The 22,583-nt window shown below is 62.6% G+C and overlaps 1 protein-coding gene across 5 annotated transcripts; it reads left to right on the top strand.

The window, feature by feature from the left end:
• Positions 1-14,471: 14,471 nt before the first annotated feature.
• Positions 14,472-22,498, top strand: LOC117649398 (angiotensin-converting enzyme-like). Of its 5 annotated transcripts, none has more exons than XM_034392122.1 (14): positions 14,472-14,508; positions 17,254-17,481; positions 17,935-18,093; positions 18,175-18,271; positions 18,992-19,135; positions 19,213-19,404; positions 19,486-19,583; positions 19,679-19,848; positions 19,992-20,116; positions 20,782-21,028; positions 21,153-21,251; positions 21,331-21,474; positions 21,580-21,761; positions 21,839-22,498. In XM_034392122.1, the coding sequence occupies exons 2-14, from the start codon at positions 17,257-17,259 to the stop codon at positions 21,958-21,960; spliced, it is 2,004 nt and encodes a 667-aa protein (XP_034248013.1). In that variant the 5' UTR covers positions 14,472-14,508; positions 17,254-17,256; the 3' UTR covers positions 21,961-22,498. The 5 variants fall into 5 exon arrangements, with proteins under 5 accessions (XP_034248013.1, XP_034248015.1, XP_034248010.1 ...); XM_034392124.1 differs by lacking the exons at positions 14,472-14,508; positions 19,992-20,116 and adding exons at positions 17,010-17,167; positions 20,168-20,292; XM_034392119.1 differs by lacking the exon at positions 14,472-14,508 and adding an exon at positions 17,010-17,167.
• The last annotated feature ends 85 nt before the right edge of the window (positions 22,499-22,583 follow it).

Below are 22,583 nucleotides of genomic sequence, written 5' to 3'. Positions count from 1 at the left end.
GGACGCCCCGCGACTCGCGACGTCCCCGGCCAGGGTAACGAGACCCCCGACCCGACCCGACCCGACCCGACCCCCGGTCCCGGTCGGCACGCCGGGTGCCTTGGCCTGCATCCTGCATCCTCGCCGCGTCTCTGGCGCCTCTGCAGAGGCGGTTTGCACAGTGAGGGAGACGGCCGGGCGGCAGCCGCGGAGGGACGCACGGGCAGGTAGACGGCGGCCAGCGTCGGCCCGGTCGGCCCGGTCGGCCCGGTCGGCCCCCAGACAAGAGGAATTCCGAAAGGGTGTGGGCGTGGGCGGCACGCCGCTGTACGTCGCGGCCGGGCCGCCAGGCCGGCTGGGCTCGCCGTCAGAGCTGGCGCGCCGCGCGGCCAGCTGCTTCCCACGGGCGAAGCGAAAGCGAAGCAAACCTCCCCGATGACGACCTGGAAAAACACGGCGGGGTGAAAACCGCGGCGCCGCAGCCTGGCGGTGCCGCCTGGTGCCGCGCAGGGTACATAAACAATGGCTAGTCGCGCCTGTCGACTCAGTCAATTAACTAGATCGTCCGCGACAGACGCCAGCGCTCGTTTAAAAATAGTCGTAACGGCTAAGCGGGCACTTTCGGCGGAGATAGGGGTGGAGCCGCGGCACCCCGCGGCCGGGGTGGTCGTAATCTGATTGACAACTGTGAAAAGTCAGGCCGGGGCAAGCGGCAAGCGGGAGGCCGCGTGGTGGCCGCGCTCATCGGCCTGCCTGCATGGAGTTGGGGCTGCCTGCCCCCCGCCGCCTCGCGTGCGCTGCAACCACGAGCACGCCAACGGGAACATCGACCCGACGAGCTGGATTCCGGCGAAACTCCGCGAACCGCTCTGCCACCCGGCCCAGCCCAGGGCAAGGCCCAGGGGCCGTGGACTTCGGGGACGTTTGTCGAGCCCCGGCACTGCCTTCATCGAGGTGCCGGTCGAAGTGCTTCGCGCTTCGCGTGGTGTGGCGGCGCGCCTAATCGAAGCGGCAGCCATTTCCGGAAAGTCTCCGCTTCCGGCAGCGCGGCCGGGGCGGCCGGCCTAATGACTAACGACGCCGCGCTGATGAAGAGGCGCTGCGCCGCGCTGCGCCCCGTCGCCTCAAAGACTCCCCGTCTCTCTCGCACCCATGGCTTGTCCCGCATGCGCGCGAGAGAGACAGAGCGACCAATGCACTGAAGGCGGCGTTTGGCCGCGCACCTCGGAGGGTCGTAGCACCCCGCGGAGAAGGTGGAGCTCTGTGGGACGTCGTCGTGGTGGTGCCATTTGTGGGTCAGCGCGTGGAAAGCGGAACAGGTCGTCACGCCCCGGCACTCTCTCTCTCTATCGCACACACTATCCCCGCGGCCAAAGCCCCGCCACTTTGTGTCGGCACCGAACCGCCGACTGCCGCGGCGGTGGATGCACAAAGCACAAGGCTCAAGGCGCAAAGCACCCCTACAAACGCCTCGCAAGGGGAAGGACAAGGCAACCTGCTGTGCATGTTGGTTCGACGCGCGGCGTACACTGCACGAACTGGGGATCCAGGGTTCGAACACCGACCAAGTCACGTGCTTTGCCGCCATTTTTCGGGAGCGTGACCATGACGCCGTGCTGGTTTTCGGCAGTGACGGCGCAGAAGGCTGGGGCTGCGCCTTAGCTGCGCCTGAGTGACGAGACATGAAGAAGATCCGCTGGCCGTCGCCGGGCGGCACTGGCCGAGCTGGCGGCCCTCGGGACGCGTGCATGCGCAAGCCGCTGTGCCCCCCGAGCCCGCCCAGCTCGCCGCCCAGCTCGCCGCCCAGCTCGCCACCCAGCCCCCCCGCGAGTCCCGTCGACCCCCGGGACCCCGACGGCGACCCCGTCGACCCCCTGACCCCTCGGCCGGGCTCCCCCGCGGCGCGACGCGCCCGCCTCGCCCTGGGTCACGTGGACTCGGTGTACCCCGCCGACTGCACCGCCACGGGCAGGGCCTGCTCGCTCTCCCGCATCAAGCTGTGCTGGTATGTGGAGTGTAGGGCGGAGTGTAGCACACGGAGTAGCGCACAGTGTAGCACCAAGTGAAGCACGCCGAGCACGCGGACAGGGAGCGCCACTTTGACGGCAGCGCTGACGGCCACAAAACGTATCATAGAGCGACAGCTCAATTTCAAATTTAGATTTCTGCCCTTTGTGACCGTTTCGCTCGAAACTGTCCCCGTTTGCGAGGTGAATGCAATGCACCCTCCAACCGCGGGCACCGTAAAGTGGCGACCCCTCGCGTGGAGCACGATGTCCTGAAGCACTCGCGTGTGTGTGTGTGTGTGTGTGTGTGTGTGTGCACACTCACTACGTAGACGGCAGACAAAGCACTCCCGGCACTCTCTGTAATCCCACCCTGTGTGAATAGCGTGCACTGTATCGACGCCGTCTAGAGGCCGCGGCCGCGGCGTGCGAGTTTGTTTGATTTGCTCCCCTTGTTGGCCTCAATGACCCTCGACCCCGTGGCCGCGGCGCCGCGGCCCTCTCGCTAATCTGTGTTGCAGCGCCACCGTGCTCGCCTACATTGCGGTGGAGCGGCCGCGCAGACTTGAGACTTCCGTGTTCCGGCCGGACCGGCCGGCCAGTCGGACGGACACGCCACTGTCTCTCGCACGGCCGCACCCGCACCACGCCAAGTCGCCTTGCCCGAGTCGCCTGAGTCGCCCAATCGATGCAAGGCCTGCAAGGGGCTAAGCACCCCACTTACGGACTCACAAATAGAACACGCGAAACGCGGGGCGATGGTCGATGTCGTATTTTAGGATGCCGTCCGTTGCCTCCATGCGAATCGCCTCCTCGTCGTCCTCGTCCTCGAGGGGCGGGGCGCGCACTGCTTCCCTTGAGCGCGGCTTTGTCTCTTCTTGTCTTTCTTTTTCGTGGAAAAATCTTTTCCCCCGTCCTGCAAAACACAACGCCCTCTCTCCGGATCTCGGAGACGGTGGCAGGCAGGCAGCAGGCAGGCAGCACCATTAGCAGCATCAAGTGGGGCAGCGCGGCAACGCGCTGTGACGGGCTGACGGGCTGCTGGAGATGCCCCGGGATGAGCTGGCCGCCCCGCCCCGCCCCGCCCCGCCACTAATCAGCCCGGCTAGCTCAGACCGCCCCACTTGTGGCCCGTCCCTAAAGTGCGTCCGATTGGCATGGCCTCGCGAGGCCGTCGGCGCTGTGTGTGCGCGCCTGTGTGCGTGTGTGAGTGCGTGTGAGAGTGTGGGTGCCCCTGTGCGTGCGTGTCCAGCTTCCCCAAGGCCCCCACTGAACACGCGAGCGCCGACACCATGGAGGAGCCAAAGTTCCCCATTTTCGTGAACTGCGCGCCACATTTCCACCAGCAATTTTTCCGGATGGCATGGGTTACGACCTCGCCGCGCCGCGCCGCGCCCGACCGCCGCTCTGTTTGCAGCTGGCTGTTTACGAGGGACCGCTCCGCGCTGCTCCGCGCTGCTCCGGCATATCGGCATGCCGGCGTATCGCCTCGCTCCCCGGCGTGGTCATTCGCCCTATGCGCGCGGCGAGGGCCCTTCGCCCTCCGCCCCATGCTCACGCCACACCGTAAAGGACCCCGCGAAGGGCCCCCGCCGCCCCCGCCGCCCCTGCCCTGCCCCAGCCAGCCCCGCAACCGGCTTTCGGCACAGCACCGCTTCGTGCCGAGCCGCGCTGCCGCGCTGCCGCGCTCAGTCCGCCCGCCGCGCGCTGGTCGATAGAGCAAGGGCTGCCGGCCGGGATGCCGCGGGGGAGGAGGGGGAGGGGGGCTACACGGTGGAGAACGTTCGGGGAGCGTGGGAGGGGAGGCGGAGGGCGCTATTGGAAAGAAAAGGGGCAGGCAAAGAAAAAGTCGAGCGGCTTTCCGTCGCAGAAGCTGCTTACGTGGACCTGCCCGCTCCACCGTGTTCCTCTCTGTGATGAGAGAGTCGTGCTCGTGATGGCAAAGCGAGGCAAAGCCCCGCAGGTCTTGCCGCAGGTCCCTTGTCTCTGTAGTATCCCCCGCGACCTTGCTCGTCCTCGTCAGATTGCCTGCGCTGTCCGCTGCCCCGTTGTCTGCAGCGCTTCATGGGATTCCGCGCGACTTCCTTTAACAGCCCGCCCGGCCCGCTCCGTCTGGTCTTATGTTTCTCCCCCCAGTCCCAGTGCCGCGGCGCTCCGCCTCCGCCTCCGCCGCGGCTGTGTGCACAGTACACTGTCGGCGACGGTCGGCAGCGAGCTGAAGTGCGGTTTCGTCGTCGCTCTGTCCCCGTCGCACTTGTAGGTCATGCCGTTGTGGTGCGAGGGAGACAGAGCGACGAATAATCTTTTCCGAATCGCTCGTCAGTTTGGTTGGAAAAGCGGCTCGCTGGCCTGACGGCCTGACGGCGGTCGTTGCTCTGTCCTCCCGGGAGCCCCTGCGAGGCGGGCAGCCCGGCCGCCTGCGTGCAGGTGTGTCCGGCGGGCCGGCCTGCCCGCACGGCGCTCTGGCCGCCTTGACTTGCACTCCATGCGGCGCTCAGCCAGCCCACGGCCAGCTCACGTGTGTCCCGCGCCCGGTCAACGAGCCCACAACGCCCCACTTCACCCCACTTCAGACCCACTTCACCCCACTTCACCCCACTTCGGACCCACTTCACTCCACATCGTCCCACTTCACCCCACTTCGGGCCCACTTCACCCCACTTTGGGCCCACTTCACCCCACTTCGGGCCCACTTCAGCCACTTCATTGGACGGGGTACCAATAACAGGGCCAGCAGCACACATGTGGAGAGGACGAGGGAGAGGATAAGAAAGCCAATAAATAAAGGGGCCAATAGAGCCCGCATGGTTTAGGACCCGAGTCACCAGACGACGACGACCTCGGCCGCAGAACGGTGTGTGGAAAAGGGAGGGGGGAGTAGCCGCTGGGTGCGCGTTGTGCAGTGGCTGAGGGAGATAGTGCCTGGCCAGTGAATGGAATGGCGCTGCCGGATGCCTTGGCGACTGGGCAGGCCTCGCGACAGGCACGGACAGGCGTCCGGACCGACGCCGGCCACGTCGGACGGGGCCGCGGGACAGTGTGAGGCGCGATAAGGGCGCTAGGAATGCAGCCAGTCTCTGCCAGTCTCCCGGCCCCCAGTGCGTGTGCTTCCCCCCCCTCTCTCCACCCACGCCCCGCCTCGGCTTGTATGTTATTGAATCTGGAAGGGCGCCTCCGTGTCTGCAGCTCGACGACAGCCACTCTCACTCTACATGTCCAGGTTCTGATTGTCTCGTTTCTGTTGCAGGGCTGCGGAGCATGGCGCCGGCGGGGGCACGCTGGGGCCAGGGGCGGTGCCGGTGGCGGGGCCGCTGGGGCTCGGGGCGCTAGCGTCGTCGCGGTGCCCGTCGGCCCGGCTGCGCGTCGAGAAGATCGAGGGCGGCCTGCTGGTGGCGGGCGTGGTGGTGGCCGCCAACTGTCAGCTTGCCCTGCCTGCCTTCGGATGCCTCTTCCTTCTGGCAGGATGCGTGCTCACAGGTGAGGCGTCCCTATCACACAAAGCGCGGAGCGCGCTGCGGTATTGACACCAACGCGTCAGAATAGCGATCTATTTCGAGGAGCCCGAGACCGCCGCGCCGGCTGGGGGGCGGGGCCGCGTAGGCCGCGTGGGCGATAAACGTCCCGGACCGCATGGTGTTTGTTTGCGCTTGGCCAAGGCAAAGGCCGTCTAGCCCACTGTGCGCCGCCCAGGCCGTCTGCAGGCCCGCAGCTTATCCAGGACGCCGCCGTTCGCCGTCCCCCCGCGGCCGAGTGGGGGCCGACGGCGTGCCCGACGGCCCGACGGCCCGGCCGTCCCGACGTCATCACATCCTGTGTGCCAGATATACGTCCCGGCGACCGGCTCCGCCTCTGTGCGTTGTGCCGCGAGATCCTCGCTGTGTCCCTTTCCACAGCAGACAGCGTTTCGTCGCTCTGTCTCGCTAGCACCGACACGGAACGCTCCAGGAGCGCGAGAGACGGAGCGACGAGACTTATGTTCAGGATCGCTATGCTGAGAGCGCGAATCCGAAACCGCGCTGGGCTCGGCACTGTACAGTGGCGCCGTAATGGCCGGGCCGCCGGGCCGTCGCATGGCATGATGCATTCGGCTTGGCGCCGCGCGCCGCCTGGCACGGTACCGCACCGCCGTCCCGGCCGTCCCACTGCGACCTCGCTCTCGCTCTCGCTCCACTCCAGCGGCGTAATGTGTCAGGCCGTCTTCGTCAGGACGTCGAGGACGTGCAAGGTAAAAGCCCGCAGTGCTTCCATTCCGTGCCAAAGAATTATTCATCAAGTTGTGCCCGCGGCCATGGCGGCACCGCACCGCACCACCGGGGCCGGCCGGGGCGGGCCCCGCGAGGGGATGGGGTGCGCGGGGCCCCGCGGGGTGCGCGAAGGCACGGAGGCACGAAGGTCGCCTGTTTTTCGGTGCGGAACGGCGGAACGGGGCGTGAGGCACGCCGTCAACACCACCGCGTCGATAGGGGGGCTGATCTAGAGCCGCGGCAGTGGCGGTGCTTCCCCAACCGCCCGGCACGCGCCACTGCCCCACCGGAGCTGCGTGTCAAAATATTCGTGCTGCGCCGTGAAGGCCGTGAAGGCCGTGAGGGCGAGGGCAGGCATCGCGCCGTGCGTGGTGTGTAAATCCGTGTTCGGATGGCCCCTTGCCCCGCCTGCCGCCCTGCCGCCCTGCCGCCCCCCAGCGGTGCCCCCGCCGGGGCTGTCGACGACGTGGAGGTGACCCCGGACACAGCTTTCCCTCCCCGTCACGTTGTGCCACTGCGGCCCGCGGCACGCCCCACGAGTGCGAGAGAGAGGGGCAGTGTTCGGAAGCAGTCGCAGCGCGGCCGCCTAAGTGATTGGGATCGGCGTCGCGGCAATGCCACGGCAATGCGCCGCGCCGCCGCGCCGCTGCGCCCATCGACCCGAGCTTTGTTTTTCCAGGCTTACTACGTCACTGCGTCGCGTACTGCGCCTTAGGCAGCCTTAGGCGCAACTTGTCGAGCACTCCAAGGCCAAGCGGTCCGCGCGCGAGCCGCGAGGGCCGCGAGGGACGCGAGTCCGTGCCGGAGTGGAGCGTAGCGTAGCGGCCCCCTCCCCGGCGGGTCTCTTCCGTTCGATTTCCGGCCTTTTTATTTTGGCAGCCGCGTTTGAAATGCAAAACAGGGGGTCGAACCGAACGGCGCGCAGCTGCGTCCACTCGGCCACTCCCACGCCTTCTTCCTCTTCCTCTCCTTCTCCTTCGTCCTCGCCCTCAGGCTGGAGGGCCTGCCACGGCCTGCCACTCCTTCAGCCCTCAATAACGCCGCCGGGCGCGGAAGTGACGGCGCCGAGAATAGTGCGGCCCGAAACGGAGAAGCCAAACCCGGCGGCGGCCTCCCCCCCCCCCTCTCCCGCTTCCGAACCTGACACCAGGTTGCGCTGCAGCGCGTCCTTCGTCCCTAACCCTGTGGCCTTCCCTACCCGTCCCTACCCTTCCCTACCCTTCCCGGCGGCCCAGCCTCGCCACGCGGGGGATCGATGCTGATCGGCGTCACAGCCTCCGGCATCCTGTGACATTTGGCCGAATCGCCCGGGGGCGGCCGAGGGGGCGGCCGCCGCGGCGTCGGACTGCTTCGCGGGGAAGCGGAGCCACACGTGGAAAGGCCGGGACGCCGCTCACGCCGCCCACTCTGCCGAAGGCTTCTCTCTCTCGCACTTGTGGGCCGTCCCGCGGGTGGGGGAGAGACAGACCGACGGAATCACTGTGCTGCCCTCGCACGTCCTGCTCGAGGGCCTCGTTCTCACCGTGTGCCTTTCTCTGTTGCAGCGGCTTCCTACAGGGGTCCTGGTTCCGACGAGGGCCCCGAGAACTACGCGGCCCGAATCGCCTTCACGGGCAACTCGCGCGTGCTGGGGCCGGCCTGCATCAGCGTCGGGCTCCTAATGCTCCTCGCCGGCGGCGCCCTGTGTCTCCTAGCCCGCCGAGCCCGCCGCCGGGAGACCCGCTTGGCCTTTCACTGCCCCCTGCATGGCGACTTCTACCCCTTATCCCCCGTGCCAGTAACGGCCTACGGGACAGCCCGCCGCTCACGTGAGTACTACCAAAGTACCCCAGCCCGCTCTGCCTCGCTCCCACCCCACCGCTGGGGTGTGCTGGGGTGCGAGAGGGAGCGAGCCTGCAGCTTGACGCCATCCTGGCGCGGGGCTGTGGCTATCGCTGCAACAGCTCGTTGGCGGGCTGCCGCGCCTAGGGGGACCCAGAGGGCCGCCATTCTCACATCAGCGTGGCCTCCTCTGCCTTTGGCGCGGCCTTTGGCTTCGTTCGCCGCGCTGATTTACAGTGCAGCGCACTCGTTGCGATAGGATAGGCCCTCAAGGACGCGACGCGTGCTAACGACTGTCGGCCTGTCGGCGTGGTGCGTAGAGGCGCGCCACGACGGGCCGATGGTGTTCGGGCGGTTCTGGCCCTTCCCTAACGGCGCCGTCTTGTTGTTGCAGAGAGCAAGAGCTGGTGCTGGAGATGGTGGGGAGTCGGCAAGACGGAGGTGGAAGCGCCAACGCCGAAGTGTCCGCACTCCACCGTTTCGAGCTCGCGGTCCAGCGTGTCCTCCGCGCCACCGTCCCCGTGCCCGACGCCGCTACCCTTCCTGGTGACGGAGGGCTCTGTCAGGTGAGCGCCGGCCTCGGCCTTCCCCTCTGTGGTTTGTTCCTAGCGCACTGTGCTCATGTCCACCATCTCCGTGCTTTACAGTGGGCTGGTGGCGACGGCGGGGGCGCTGGTGTCGCCGGACCAGACGTTCGGCTCGATCCGGTCCCTGAGTGTGAGCAGGGAGGTGGCGAGCTTCCCCCTGTCGAGGACGCCGAGCCCGCCGTCGACGATAGAGCGGTGAGTATCAGCACAGCGTCTAACGCAGCTGCGGAAAATGGAAATATGGAAAATATTCGTGACATTAAAAATACGTTGAGTAAATACACCCTCGGACAACATTTTGACCGATTTTGCCGCTCCTGCGGTTTGCCTGCGGTTTGCGGGTGGGCTGGCGCGGGCTGGCGTGCCGTGCCTGTCAAAGGCGGGCGCACAGTGGTCTGACTCTGGACAGCGGCTCCTGGTCGCTCTGTCTCTCTCGCACCCCTCTGGGTCTCCTCATGGGTGCGAGAGAGACCGAATGGCGAAAGCACTGTCCGGAATGGGCTGCTGGCCGCCCTCGCCTCGCGAGTCTGCGACGGCTCGGCCGGTTCCGGGGCTGCGTCTAGTCGGCGGGGCCGGGGTGCCGGGGCTGTCCGCCACCCTTCCACGCATTGGCTGCCCGCTTTTATTGCCGGCCTGGCGTGGCGTGGCGTGGCACCGCGTGGCATGACGTCAACCGACAATGTATTATTACGAGGGCCGCCCTGCTGGCCGTCCTGCCGGCCGCCCTGCCGCTGGCTGCTCTATCGTCGCTGTCTCTCTCGCACCCGGCGGGGCACGGGGCGCCCCCTGAGTGCGACGGAGACAAGCGGCCGTTGTTCGGAACCAGCCCGCTGCTCGCCTTGCCCCTGCTGGCCCCACCAAGGTCAGGGCTCCCCCGGCTCCCCCCGGCTGCGGAGGTGGCGGTGGCAGGGCACGGCTGGCCAGGGCGGCAGGCCGCAGGCAGGCCGCAGGGCCCCGCCGGCACCTGTTTGGACGGGGCGCGGCGACGCGGCCGGCCCGGGGGCCCGGGGCACCGATATTGGTGTGGGCGGGTGGCGGGTACCGCGCCGTGACGCTAGGCAGCACGACGTGCGGCGAGGCCCGCTGGGCTGCCGGCGCGCCGGGCGGGGACGGCGGGGAGGGAAGTCTGGCCGGGCACCGCGGGCACCGCAGGCACGACGTGCGCAAGATGATGGCGTGCGGGTGCCGGGTGCTGCATTGCGGCAGCCGCGTGCTGCACGCCGTGCACACTGCAGTGGCGGGAATAAATTAAAATGGACACGTCGCCACCGCAGTGTGCTTGCAGTGCAGTCCGCTGCGCGTGCCGCCTCGTCCGTCGGCAGCCCTCGGCAGCCCTCGGCGCGTCCAGAGTAGCCCCGAGGAGGGGACGGCGTGCAGGTGGTCGCTTAAAACGCCAGGCCGACCTTGATAATGACCTGTTTGAGGGGCTTCTTCGTGTCGAGCCTGGCCGCGCCTGACCGTGCCCCTGATCAATAGCACGGGACTGACGCCCTGGCGGTCGAGGCAGTCAGTCACACAGTCGTGCTTCCCTACGTCACCACGCGACGACACACGAAGTGCACGAAGCCAGCAATCAATAACTAATCGGCCACCCGCAGTCATTCACTATATTGGGACTGTTCTCTGTTCGACAGGAAAACGCCGGCGGGCTCGACGCCGTCGCCGCCTGCGTCGGCGCCGTCCCCGGCCTGGAGCACGCCGGCGCAGACCTCCAACGTGGACGAGCTCATCCTGGCGACGGCGCGCCGCCTGGAGCTGCCGCCCCTCGTGAGGCAGGAGGTGACCATCGTGAACGCGGGCAGCCCGGCCTACAACGCCATGGCGGCCACCATGCCGTCGACGGTGACGACGGCGAGCGAGACGGCCCCAGCGGCCCCGGCCTCGGCGACACAGGACTCCAGTGATAGGCGAAGCGGCGGCCGGCCGACGGCGAGGAAGTCGGTGTCGATACTCCTGCCGGAGAAGGGGCTGGTGTGAATACCCCGCGCGCGGAGAGACCGGAGAGACGCCAGCCGACTCGACTCGGCGCCCAAGTCAATTTCTTTTGTGTTGTGTAAATATCGTTGTTTTTGTTACGTAGTCTATCGGCATTATTGGTCATGCAACTGTGTTGTGCATGTGTGCGTGAGTGAGTGTGTGTGATTGTGTGTGTGTGTGAGTGTGCGAACGTGCGAATTTGTGTTCGTGTGTTTGAGTTTGTGTGGTGTGTGTGAGCGCGCGCCTGTGCGTTTCGAGCGCGCGTGTGTGTGGAATACTAGCGTGGATGGGAGTATGCGTGTAACCGTGTGCGGGGGAGATCCACGTCGAGGAAAGTTTTGACTAGTCAACATGTTAATTTTAAGGTACAAATTGAAAAGGGTTTTGGTACCAAATGGGTAGGCTTGTTTTTATTTCTGCGCATCCATCCTGGGCCGTAGTGTTGTTGTGGGTTTAGTGCGGAGGGCTGGCCGGTCGAGCTGCAGCAGAGTCAAATTGGAGGGCTCCAGCAGTGGTCGATGGGGGTCGTTCGTCCACATATCACGTAACACCTTCTGTCCTGTCTCCCTCGCTCTTGGCCGTAAGTGGCGACAAGGACGCTGCAATAGTCGTACGTTGTATGTGGACGAGCCCCAGTTGGGCCGCGCCGTGCTGACTCGGCACATTGCACGAGGAGACGTGTGTGCACTGACGAAAGGACTGCTCGTCTTCCATGAATTTTGTGTAAAGTTTTTCAATTTCGTAGAAGCTTTGGCGAGCAGCGTGTGTAAGCGGCGTTGGTAGGCAACCCATGTGATATTTATCAATTGTAATAAGGTTGGCGCGGAGAGCTGCGTGGCGTTCGTCGGTTCTCTTGCTTTATTCTTAGGCCGTGTCACACTGGTAATTCGCTGTATCTTACGAGCAATAAGAGTTAGCCGTGTGGAGAGCTTTCGCTACCACTGCAGTCTGGGGCAGCACTCTGGACATGCCTCTTATACTTAACAACGGAGTAACAATTTTCCCCTTTCCTCGACGTTTGTGTGATATTAAACCACAAGTTTGAGGTTGTAAGACGATGATATTAGCCTTTTTTGTACTCTCGACTGTGCAATGCGCAGGGGACGGAACAAGCACCTGAAAAATACTCAAAAGTGTAATTGTACATAGTACGGTCGTACCATATGAATCGTTGCCAATGTAGACGTTCTTCGAGCGCTCTTTGTTGTTTAAATGCATTAATACTCCTTGGTTGACCCTGTTGTTTTAATTTTAAGTGCTGTTGGGTTGCTTGTAGTCTCCTCTTGTGTTTGTGTTCCGTTTCATTCAATTTCCCTTTTATTCATCTATAGTGACCCTGAAGCTCATCCGTTTTTACTTAAAAACATACATACTGTAGTGCAAAACTTTTCTTTAAATATTTCTTTAAAAGCTCTACAAAGACAGTATTTAGGGGGTGAGGGAGCGATATGGTTCCGACCTCATCCCTTTGTGGGTTGTGCAAATTTTTATAAATATTCGCTGCCCTGTAGTTGGTTTGGAAAACACTATGTATACGTTTTCCCGCCTTTCTATCGATTTTTTTTAAACCACGGGGTGAACGAGATGCCCATGCACTTGTCATGTAGCCTCAGGGTCTCAATTCTGAAGTACTTACATATCAAATCTATTCAAATCGCACACATTTCAATTACAAATAATAGGACTGACAAATGGAATGGTGGCCTGCTACCGTGAATGGCAACCCATTTTGAAGTTCGACTGGAAATCTTGCAATGCCTTGCTTGATGGTAACATTATGAGTCAGATATCGTGTTTGTGCTGGTCAATAAAGTACTCCCAGAAAAAGAAGCAATATTCTTTTGTTCTCTGGGTAGAATTTAATTGTGTGGAACAATTTAAACTTCTTTAAGTCCCTCTCGTCTTTGGACACAAAATGTGTACAACCATCTCTAATCTTAATTCTGAAGAATGTGTAATTTTTTCGGCTTTCATTTTTAGCAGTGTAGCGCAAATATTTAGAGTGGAAGACGGCAATCGTCATGCACGCCATTTTGTGTTTGGCGGCGAGATGAGATTTATGTATGACTCTTATTTCTCCCTCCGGGGAGATATACTTGTGATGCATCCATCTTCAAAATTTTATTACTATAAGATTATTGTAATTAAGTAGCTGTTGAAGGGGAACTTCCGCCATGACCGCAAATCGCTTCGAAAACTACTAAGACATAGTCATTTTTATTCTATTCCAACTTCTATTCTAACTTCTCTAGCGTAGCTGAGATAGTTGACGAGGAGGAGTCGCTAGAGACTGATCAGAGCGTGATTGGTTTACAAAATAATGATAAACTTGCCACACTTAATGAAAATACGAAGTTCCCCTTACCTAATTGTAACGGAATAAGCTTTGAACGGAACGGCATTTGACTGATTGTGAGTAGACATACTGAATTAATAATGTATATTTCTAAGCATTCCCATGTAATTGGTTGTGTCATCTTGAGGTTGTCAGTTATGGTTCTCATTTCTAGCCAAAAGATTCATAAATGCTTTGAAAGTTTTGGCTGTGATAACTAATCAGCTTTGTTGCCAATGTAGTACGTAAAGTCCACTTTGTGAATGTAAATTAATTTATGCAGTGATGTTCGTTGTAAGATCCGATAGTTTCGCCCTGTGTGCTGATGGCATCACATCCAGCGTCTCACGTTGCGAGTTTTCCAGCACTTGATTCAGGAGGAACTCATCAACGCGTCTTTTTAACTACTGTAGTGTTTTGGTCAACTGTTTGATACCAAAGAAATAAAAATTAAAAATCAACCATTTATCGCTCAAACCGGCTACTTTATTCCCCCTCCTCTTTTCAGTGCCGAGCTGTGCGATGCGCAGCAGCCTCGGAGCGGTGCGTTTTGCCTGCGCTGCTCATGACACTCGAGTCCAGTCAACCGGACAAGGCCCTGGCCCAAGGCCCTGGCCGCCTGACAGGCCCTGACACACAACGACGCGTCCCTGGACGGAATTCGCATTTTCTGCACGCTGTTTCGTTTTTCTCTCCGCCTTCGAACGGCGCTGGTGTGAACACCGGGCAGTTTGCCCATAAAGTGGGAGACACAACCGGTTGCACGACGGGGCTGTCTGTCGAGCAGACGACACCCTGCCCAAATTTACTGTGGATGCTGCGACAGCGTGCGGCAGGGGGCACTCACTCCGACTCATCCGACTGATCATTCGACTCACTCGGTCCGGCCCGAAAATCGCCGCCGGCCGCCCGACTAAAATGTCTTTAGCGGGAGCGGGAAGGAAAAAATAAAATAGGCCGGCCAAATTGTGGCATAGATCCGGTCAGGTTTGTCCTGTTCCAATCCAGCCGGCCGGCACCGGCAGGCCGGCAGGCGGCCGATTTGACGCGCCAGAGCGGCAGAGCGGTGCCGGCCGGGCGTCCGTCCGGCCATCGGCCCGGCTCTTGGAGGCTAGAGACCTAGAGCCTCTAGGTCTCTCTTGGAGGCTTCTGCACTAGACCAACCGAACCTAACCTAACCTCACATCAAAGTAACCTAACCAAGCCTTCATCCATGCGCCTATCCTTGTGCAGCCATGAAACTGCGTCAGCACGGTTGCGAAAACAAGTCCGTTTGAGTCGTCGGCTTGGGTTGCCTATGACCCGGCACGGCCCCGGGCGCCGCGGAAATTGGAAATCTGACTCGACGGGACGAAAACGTCGGGGAAAGCATCAAAACATTGTTGGGTGATTGTTGACGCCGGCGGCGCTGGAGGCACCGCCTGCAGTGCGGGGCCTGGAGGGGCACGCGGCCGCACGCGGCGCGCGGTGGAGGGGCGGCCTGTATAAAGGGGCCGGGAGATAACGCCGGCCCCAGTCTGGAATCTGCCGCCGGACCGGCGACACGCAGACACGCAGCGGTGAGTCTCTGAGGGCCTCACAACCCGCACTGTCCACTTACAGTCAAGGGTGGCTTCGGCATCTTGGGGTCATTTCGACTGGCAGTAAAACGCAACTGTTTACCTCCATATTGATCATTCTCACCGGTCCTAAGGGCACCTCGATCTCCGTCTCCGTATTTTATACAGCAATCCTAACTAAAGCGAACCAAATTGTCGCTCCAAACGGTCCTTTCATGACAGTGTCGAAGTCACCCCATTTGACGGTAGCAATGTCGAAGTCACCCCATTTGACGGTAGCGATGGCGTCGTTGCTCCCTCGCGGCGGTCATCGTTTCCCCGGCCGGCGCGCGCGCCGTGCCGCTCGTTTACCATATGACACTCACGTCGTCGTCGGACAGTCGGACGAACGAAAGATAAACTTGCCGCCGCCCGGAGTCCCTCCGTCTTCGGTGTCTGTTGGCACGAGTCGCGACGGGGTCGTCACAAGGTCCCTGCACCTTCCAGTCTTCAGAGGATGCGGACTGCGATCTGCAGACTGATTCCGAGAGTCGTTTTCGTCGCTCTGTCTCTCTCGCACTCGCGGGGCGTCCCGTATGGGTGCGAGAGAGACAGAGCGACGAAAGCGACTCTCGGAATCAGTCTGCTGCGGAGTGGGGCTGCGCCGGGCCGCGCATGCGAATGTCCTCGTCCTGCTTGGCACGCCGTTCACGGCGTCCACGGCATCCGCGCCGTGCAGCATCGATCTGCTAACGGCCATTCATTTTAGCAGTGCGGGCCCGGCCCTACCTGGGTCTCTAGGTAGACCCGGGCCCAGGTGCGCTACCACCTCGTGTGCTCTCCGCCCCGCCGTTTGGCCGTTTGGCCGTTTGGCCGCGTTCCGCGCAAACTCATTCCCAGCCTAATGGGCGTCCGGACCGGCGGCCAACGGCTTCGCCAGGAGGGCGGCCAGCAGGCTGCTTGCAACGCGCACTGTCTCTCTCGCACTCATCGCGGCGTCGCATCCCGACAGAGACAGCTCTGTTCGGAATCGGGCTAGCCAGCCACGGCCAGCCACGGCCACGACGCCGAGGCCAAGGCTGCCCGGGCTGCCCATACGATTTGCAAGCAAGCTGACGAGCGCTGTCCTCCCCGCCGGCGTGGCTGGCCTTGAAGCAGTCTGGAGGGTGCCACCCGGGGGGCCGCAGAGACATGTTTTCGGCGCGCAGCGGTTTGGAGGGTGGGGTATTGGGGAACCGCACTGTGTCTGCGGTGTATTCGAGTTTGCCGTGCTGCAGAACGCCATACGCCACGTAGCACATGGTGTCTGTCTGGCTGCCCCTCGGGTCGGGCGGCTCGGGTGGCTTCGACTAGCAATAGTTTATCTGCAGCAATAGCAGTGATGGCGCTGGCAGGTGGCGCTAAGCCCCCGGATTGCACCCCCGGCTGGCTGACTGGCTGGCCGTCACTCGATCTGGCAAACACCGCCAGCAAGCCGATCCGGCGCACGGGGCGGGGCGGGGCGCGGCGGGGCGGGGCGCGGCGGGGCGCGGACGTCATCCAGACAATCCACGGTCCACCTTTTTGTCTCGTCTCTTATCGAACCCGCTCGTTTTATTCTGAATGCTGCACCGCGCACGTGCTCCGCGACCGACCAGTGCTCTCGTCGCTCCGTCTCCGTTGCACTCGCGGAGCGTCCCGCCTGCGGGGCGGCGAGAGAGACAGAGCGATGAGGCGCGGTTTGGAATCAGCCTGACACTGGCAAAGTTCGCAGCAGAGGGTTTCTCTTCGTTTTGGTTGACCGCGGCGCCGGCAAAGGGCGTGGGTTGTGCTGCCGGACGGACTTCATGGACTTCCCCTCCCTAACGCCCCGCCCCGCCCCGCCCCGCCCCGCCCCGCCCCACCCCGACCCCGCGGTCACGTCCTGTTGCACATGGGTGACCGCGTGGGTGACGGTGACGAGGTGACCCCGCGGGTCAAGGCTGCCCAAAACCGAGAAGATGGACTTTCCTCGCGAGGGCGGCCACCGCGCGGCGTGGCGTGGCGCGCTGGGGTGACCGCTCGCCCGCGGAAGACGAGCAGGGCGACGCGGAGCGCCTGGGGCTGTGTCACAACACTGCAACCCGCGACGCGCAAAAAAGTGCCCCGCGACGGCCAATTCGCTTGCCGCTTTTCGAATTTGGCGCGGCGGTGACGTCATGCGTGCGCCGCGTGGTGCGGAAAGCGCGGAAAGCGCGGAAGGGGGACGGCATGGTGATAAGGGTGATTGTTGGCGGCAGCGCCAGTCAGGCCCAGCAGAGTGAGTTCGCGCAGTGTGGCCGTCCGTCTATCTCCCTCGCACCTGCGCGGGACGCCCCATGAGTGCGAGAGAGAGAGAGAGTGGCCACCCTCGCGAAATCAGTGTGCTTGGCACAGCCCCGGCGGCAAGGAAGGCCTCCTAGACGCGTCACTTCGCCGCCACGCGGGTCGGGCCTCGCCCGGTCAGGAGGTCAGTGGCAGTCGCCTTATCAAACCGCGGCCCGAATCTGCCGTCTGCGTCTGCCCGCGCGGCCCGCGCCAGCCCGTAGTGTAGTGTGTCGGCCGCCGCCGGAGTTTGGAGGCTGCGTGTGCCTGCCAGAGTGCCCCCCGGCTGCTGTGCCGCCTCGTCTGAGGGTCTCGTCTCCCACCGCTGTCAGACAGTCCGCAGCTCGCCCAGCCTGAGGTCTGGTACGACGCGGAGGTGGGACGGGTCCCTTCTTCACTCGTCCTGTCTCTTGCCTCCGGTTCATGGTTCTGTTCCCCGCGCAGGTCATGAGGTTCGCAATCCTGGCGCTGGCCGTGGCGGCCCAGTGCGCCTGGGCCTTCCCCCAGTCGAACGGCGCCCCCGCCGCCGAGGCCTCCAACAAGTACAGCGAGGCCGAGGGCAAGGAGTACCTCGCCAAGCTGAACCAGGAGCTGCTGCGCTACTCCAACATGGCCGCCATCGCCGAGTGGGCGTACGCGTCCAACATCACGGAGGAGAACCTGCAGAACAAGGTGAGCACGCGGAGGGGGCGGTTCCAAGCTGCCCGATGTCGCACGGATTCATCCAAGTGGAAAGTTGTTCTCCTCCCCAGGCGAATTTGTCGTACTCTGCGGATAGCACGGCTGTGGCCCTTTATCTAGAGACCAGCAGGATCAGACACGCCCGAGAACATTTAGTGAGACCTTTTGATTAGCTTCCCCACCCTCTTCCGCATTGCAGGCTTTTATTTTTCGTACAAGGGGCAGCGGGGAAACAGTTCCGAGATCGAGTCTCACTCTTAAAAGTATCAAGTTCTTCCCCCGCCCTTCCCCACTGCCCCTAAAACGTATCGCAGTGTGCAGAGCATGAATGGATTCGCAGCTTAGCAGTGTTCGTCCGCGGGAGCTCTTCGTCCATGTCCATTCCGTTCGTTCCGTGGTCGAGAAGTCGCTAACGCCTGGCGCTTCGCCGCCCTCCCTTTCCAGCTGAAGGTGGCCGCGGAGACCGCGCGCTTCCAGAAGGAGGCGTGGAAGGAGACCATCAAGTACCCGTGGAAGGAGTACAAGGACCCCGTCGTGAAGCGCCAGTTCAAGAAGCTCTCCGTGCTGGGCTCTGCCGTCCTCCCCGAGGACAAGTACGAGAAGGTGAGCGAGAACCCTAACGGAGTCGCAGTGCTTCATTTGAAAACAATCCTTAATACTTTTGTGTGTGTCCCCACGCTTCAGCTCGACAAGATCGTCAGCGAGATGCAGAACGTGTACAGCGTGGCCAAAATCTGCGACTTCAACAACAAGGAGAAGTGTGACCTGAACCTCGAGCCTGGTAAGCGATCGCCAAGTTTTTCCTAAACAAAGTTCGTTCCGGGTGTTGCGCAACGGTGGCGCCGTGAGGGCTGCGAGACGTCAACACGCCGAGGGCGCCGAAGGCAATTTGAGGCTCAGGAAGGGCACGGCGCGCATCGGCGAGGCCAACCGCCACAGGCACCGCCACAGGCACCGCCACAGGCACCGCCATGGGGGTTGAAACCGAGCCGTCGCGCGCAGCGCCCGGTGCAGCCCCCCGGGGGAGGTACGGTGGCGGCTCCAATTTTCCAATCGGCATCGATGTCAAATACACGTAATGCTCCTGCAGTGCCGGCGGGCCTAGCCAGCCAGGCCTGGTGACGCAGAATGACGTAAATACGGAATCGGAAAATGAACCCGATCCGGGTGCGCGGCGGCGTGGCGTGGCGTGGCGTGGCGGGGCGGGGCGCCAGGGATCGGGTGTTGTGCCGGGGTGGGCAGAGGGGGCAGAGGGTGGCAGGTCTGTTTGCGGTGGGCCCGGTGGGCCGGGCGGGCCGCCGAGTGGAGAGCCTTCCAATAAAGTGGCCGGCCTCTCCTCTCCTCTCCCGCTGCAGTAATGAACGGTGGGAGCGACACCACCTGCCCACGCACGCTCACCGCCAGCACACTGCGAGTGAGGCTCGGCGTGGCGCCCCGTTCTCCACTCGACGCAGCTTCCCAGTCCCAGGCCCTCGCCGCTAATGCATGCCTTTCTTCGCAGAGCTGACGCTGCTCATGGCCAAGAGCAGGAACCCCGAGGAGCTCAAGCACATGTGGGTGCAGTTCCGCCAGCAGGCCGGCGACAAGGTGCGCAAGGAGTTCACGGAGTACGTCGCCCTGACCAACGAGGCCGCCAAGCTCAACAGTGAGTCCGACCGCTGGTATTTCCGAAACTAACCGTCACCTGCTTTGGGTTTTTAACTTCCGCCCCGCTGCTTGCAGACTTCTCGGACGCGTCGGAGGAGTGGCTGAAGGACTACGAGACGGAGGACTTCCGCGACCAGATCCAGGCGCTGTGGCTGCAGCTCAAGCCCCTGTACGAGCAGATCCACGCCTACGTCCGCCGCCGCCTCAACGAGAAGTACGGCGACAGCGTGGTCAGCAAGGACGGCCTCATTCCCGCGCACCTCCTGGGTAAGGTGCACTGTTCGACGGGCTGCCCCATTCCAGTGTCCCACCGGGCCGAGGTTTGAACCACGTGCTTCTGTTTTGCAGGCAACATGTGGTCTCAGAATTGGGGCAACATCTACGAAATCACCACCCCGTACCCAGGCAAAGTTGCCTCTGACGCCACCCCTTACATGGTGGAGAAGGTGGGCATAGTTATGAAATTCTGTTGCCGTTGCCTCGTCCATGGGGTTCTGCTGTTGAGTTCGCTTTTGAATGTTTTTCTTGCTCGCTTTGGCAGGGCTACGACGCGCACAAGATGTTCAAGCTCTCCGAGGAGTTCTTCACCTCTCTCAACCTGACCGCCATGCCGGACACCTTCTGGAAGAACTCCATCCTGGAGAAGCCCGTCGGCCGCAACCTGGTGTGCCACGCCTCCGCCTGGGACTTCTACGACGGCAAGGACTTCAGGTACGGCGCCAAGCGCCCAATTCATGCCGTCGTGCATCCGTCGGGAGTTGAACCCAAGGCACTAGAACGAGAGACAGCATCTCGACTGACAAAGCCGAAGCAAAGTAGCGTAGCTGTGTGGCGCTAACGAAGTAGTTTTTCAGGATAAAGCAGTGCTCGCGCATCAACATGGAGAACCTGCTGGTGGCGCACCACGAGATGGGCCACATCCAGTACTTCCTGCAGTACAAGGACCAGCCCGGCAACTTCCGCGAGGGCGCCAACCCAGGTGAGCCGAGTCGAACGCGCTCAACGAGACCCCTCTGTTCTGTGCCTCCAGGATCAAGCAGTGTACGCGCATCACCCACCGCGACCTGGTGACCGCGCACCACGAGATGGGCCACGTGCAGTACTACCTGCAGTACAAGCACCTGCCCAAGGTGCACCGGAGAGGCGCCAACTCAGGTCGGGGACTGCTGTCCGCTACTAGACGTTGTCCTAGACGTTGCCCTAGACGTTGTCCTAGAAGTTTCCCTTGACGTTGTCCTAGACGCTGTGCTAAACGTTGTCCTAGACGTTGTCCTAGACGTTGCCCTAGACGTTGCCCTACATGTTGTCCTAGACTGCTGCTCCGCCAAGCTGCCAAGCCTGCCGCGTAGAGCTAAGCCGAGCCCCGTGTCGTCCCTTCTGCCTCTAGCTGGCCGCTTGTCGGCACGGCGGCAACAAGTGTCTCTTCTCCTCCACCTCCTCGAGGTCCTGCTGGCCCTGCCCGCCTCGCGTAGCGCGGCTTTGGCTTCCCTCACACACCCGCAGAGCAGCGCTGGCCGATGGGTGGCCTACACCCGTCGGCCCCTGCGCTTGGCTTGTGTTGTGCGACGTTGTCGTCGTTCCAGCTTTGTGTTGTTGCTTCCTTGCGGTGACCAGCCTCAGCCTGACGTAGTAACGCCCTTCCAGGCTTCCACGAGGCCGTGGGGGACACCATCGCGCTGTCCGTGTCCACCCCGAAGCACCTCCGCAGGGTGGGGCTGCTGCCCGCCGACTCCAAGGACGACCCGGAGAGCCAGCTCAACTACCTGTACAACATGGGCCTGGAGAAGATCGCCTTCCTGCCGTTCGGCTACCTCATGGACCTGTGGCGCTGGGACGTCTTCAAGGGCAAGACCACGCCCGAGAACTACAACTGCGAGTGGTGGAAGCTCAGGTCAGAAGGCAGTTGGGTGGCCTACCCGGCTGGGCGCCTGGGCGCTGCCGTGGCCCTGTGGCTGGGCTCTGCGTTGTGGAGGGGAGGCGAACGTGCTAAGCGTGTTACTCTTTCACTTTTGCAGGCAACAGTACCAGGGTATCGAGCCGCCCGTCGACCGCTCCGAGGCCAACTTCGACCCCGGCTCCAAGTACCACATCATCGCCAGCGTGCCTTACATCAGGTGGGTCTTGCCTCGTGGTCGTGACAGTCTTCCCGGGAAAAGGAGGGCAAAACTAATGTTTGTGCTTCGCGCTTCGCAGGTACTTCGTGAGCTTCGTCGTGCAGTTCCAGTTCCACCGCGCGCTCTGCGAGAAGGCCGGCCAGTTTGACCCCAAGGACCCCGACCGCCTGCCCCTGCACGAGTGCGACATTTACCAGAGCAAGGAGGCCGGCAACCTGTTCGGGTAGGAGGAAGAGAAAGAGGCGGCACCCACCTCGCAGCCCCGCCCCGGCGCCCCGCCCGGGGCTCGAACCCCAGCAGATGTCATTACCCTGTCTTGCGTTTCCAGGAGCATGCTCTCGATGGGGTCCTCCAGGCCGTGGCCCGACGCGATGGAGGTCATGACCGGCCAGCGCAAGATGGACGCCACCGGACTGATGGAGTACTTCCGGCCGCTGCTCAAGTGGCTCGAGGCGGAGAACAAGAAGACCGGCGAGAAGATCGGGTGGACGCCGTCCGACGCGCGCCATGGTGGGTTTGGGTGCCGTCGACCTCAGCCTTCGATTCTGTCGCGACGCTTCTGACTGACCCTCCCATTTTGATTTCAGTCTGCAAAAGCGGCAAGTCCGAGGTGAAGGCCGCCCCCGCTGCCGCCCCTGCGGCCGCCCCCGCTGCAGCCCCCGCCCCCGCCGCCCCCGCTGCCACCAAAGCCTCCCCTGCGGACCGCTGACAAAACGCCCGGCGGCTGCCACCCAACCCGTACGCGCTATGCGCGCCGCCGAAGGACGAACCGAAAAGATCCTCGCTCGCGCCACTGCCCATCGGGCCGTGGGACACGTACTGGAGGAGGCAGTGCGAGGAGTGGGTCGCGAGGATGCTGGAGGAGCGGGACAGGGAGGCTGCCGCCGAGAAGCGTAGGCAGCAGAGGCTGATGGCCTGGCCCATCGACGACGACCCCGACGCCCCGGACTGCCTCGACGAGGCCGACCCCGTCCCGGCCCCGGAGTGACGGAGCGCGTCGCGAGGGACTTGTGCTGTGGCAGCACGCCGCCAGGGCCCCGCCAGGGCCCTGCCCCACCACTGGGAGGGCGGGCAGGGCACAACTCTCTGACTTATCACGAACGACTACGTCGATGTTAATTTATTGTCACTCTTAGCATGACCGACTAAGGAAGATTTTATCTACGTATCGACTTTATGTTTTGCAGCAGTATTTCTCGTAGTCTTAGTAGACTGACTTTCCTAATAAATGCTAACTTTACACACAACGGGTCTCCTCTTTATTCCACTCGTCCCTCCTACACCGTGCTCCAGACGGTTCCCGTGTTCGCGTCGTTCGCCAGTCCACCCGGG

Source organism: Thrips palmi, unplaced genomic scaffold (genome assembly GCF_012932325.1).
Source record: "Thrips palmi isolate BJ-2018 unplaced genomic scaffold, TpBJ-2018v1 HiC_scaffold_4, whole genome shotgun sequence".
Classification (NCBI taxonomy): Eukaryota; Metazoa; Arthropoda; class Insecta; order Thysanoptera; family Thripidae; genus Thrips; species Thrips palmi.
This window is presented reverse-complemented; position numbering and strand designations above follow the sequence as displayed.

Excerpts from the sequence above, each read along its gene's own strand:
- LOC117649398 (XM_034392122.1), top strand. The coding sequence starts at position 17,257 with ATGAGGTTCGCAATCCTGGCGCTGGCCGTGGCGGCCCAGTGCGCCTGG. Across the intron at positions 18,272-18,991 it reads TGACCTGAACCTCGAGCCTG|AGCTGACGCTGCTCATGGCC; the intron begins GTAAGCGATCGC and ends CTTTCTTCGCAG. Across the intron at positions 19,136-19,212 it reads CGAGGCCGCCAAGCTCAACA|ACTTCTCGGACGCGTCGGAG; the intron begins GTGAGTCCGACC and ends CGCTGCTTGCAG.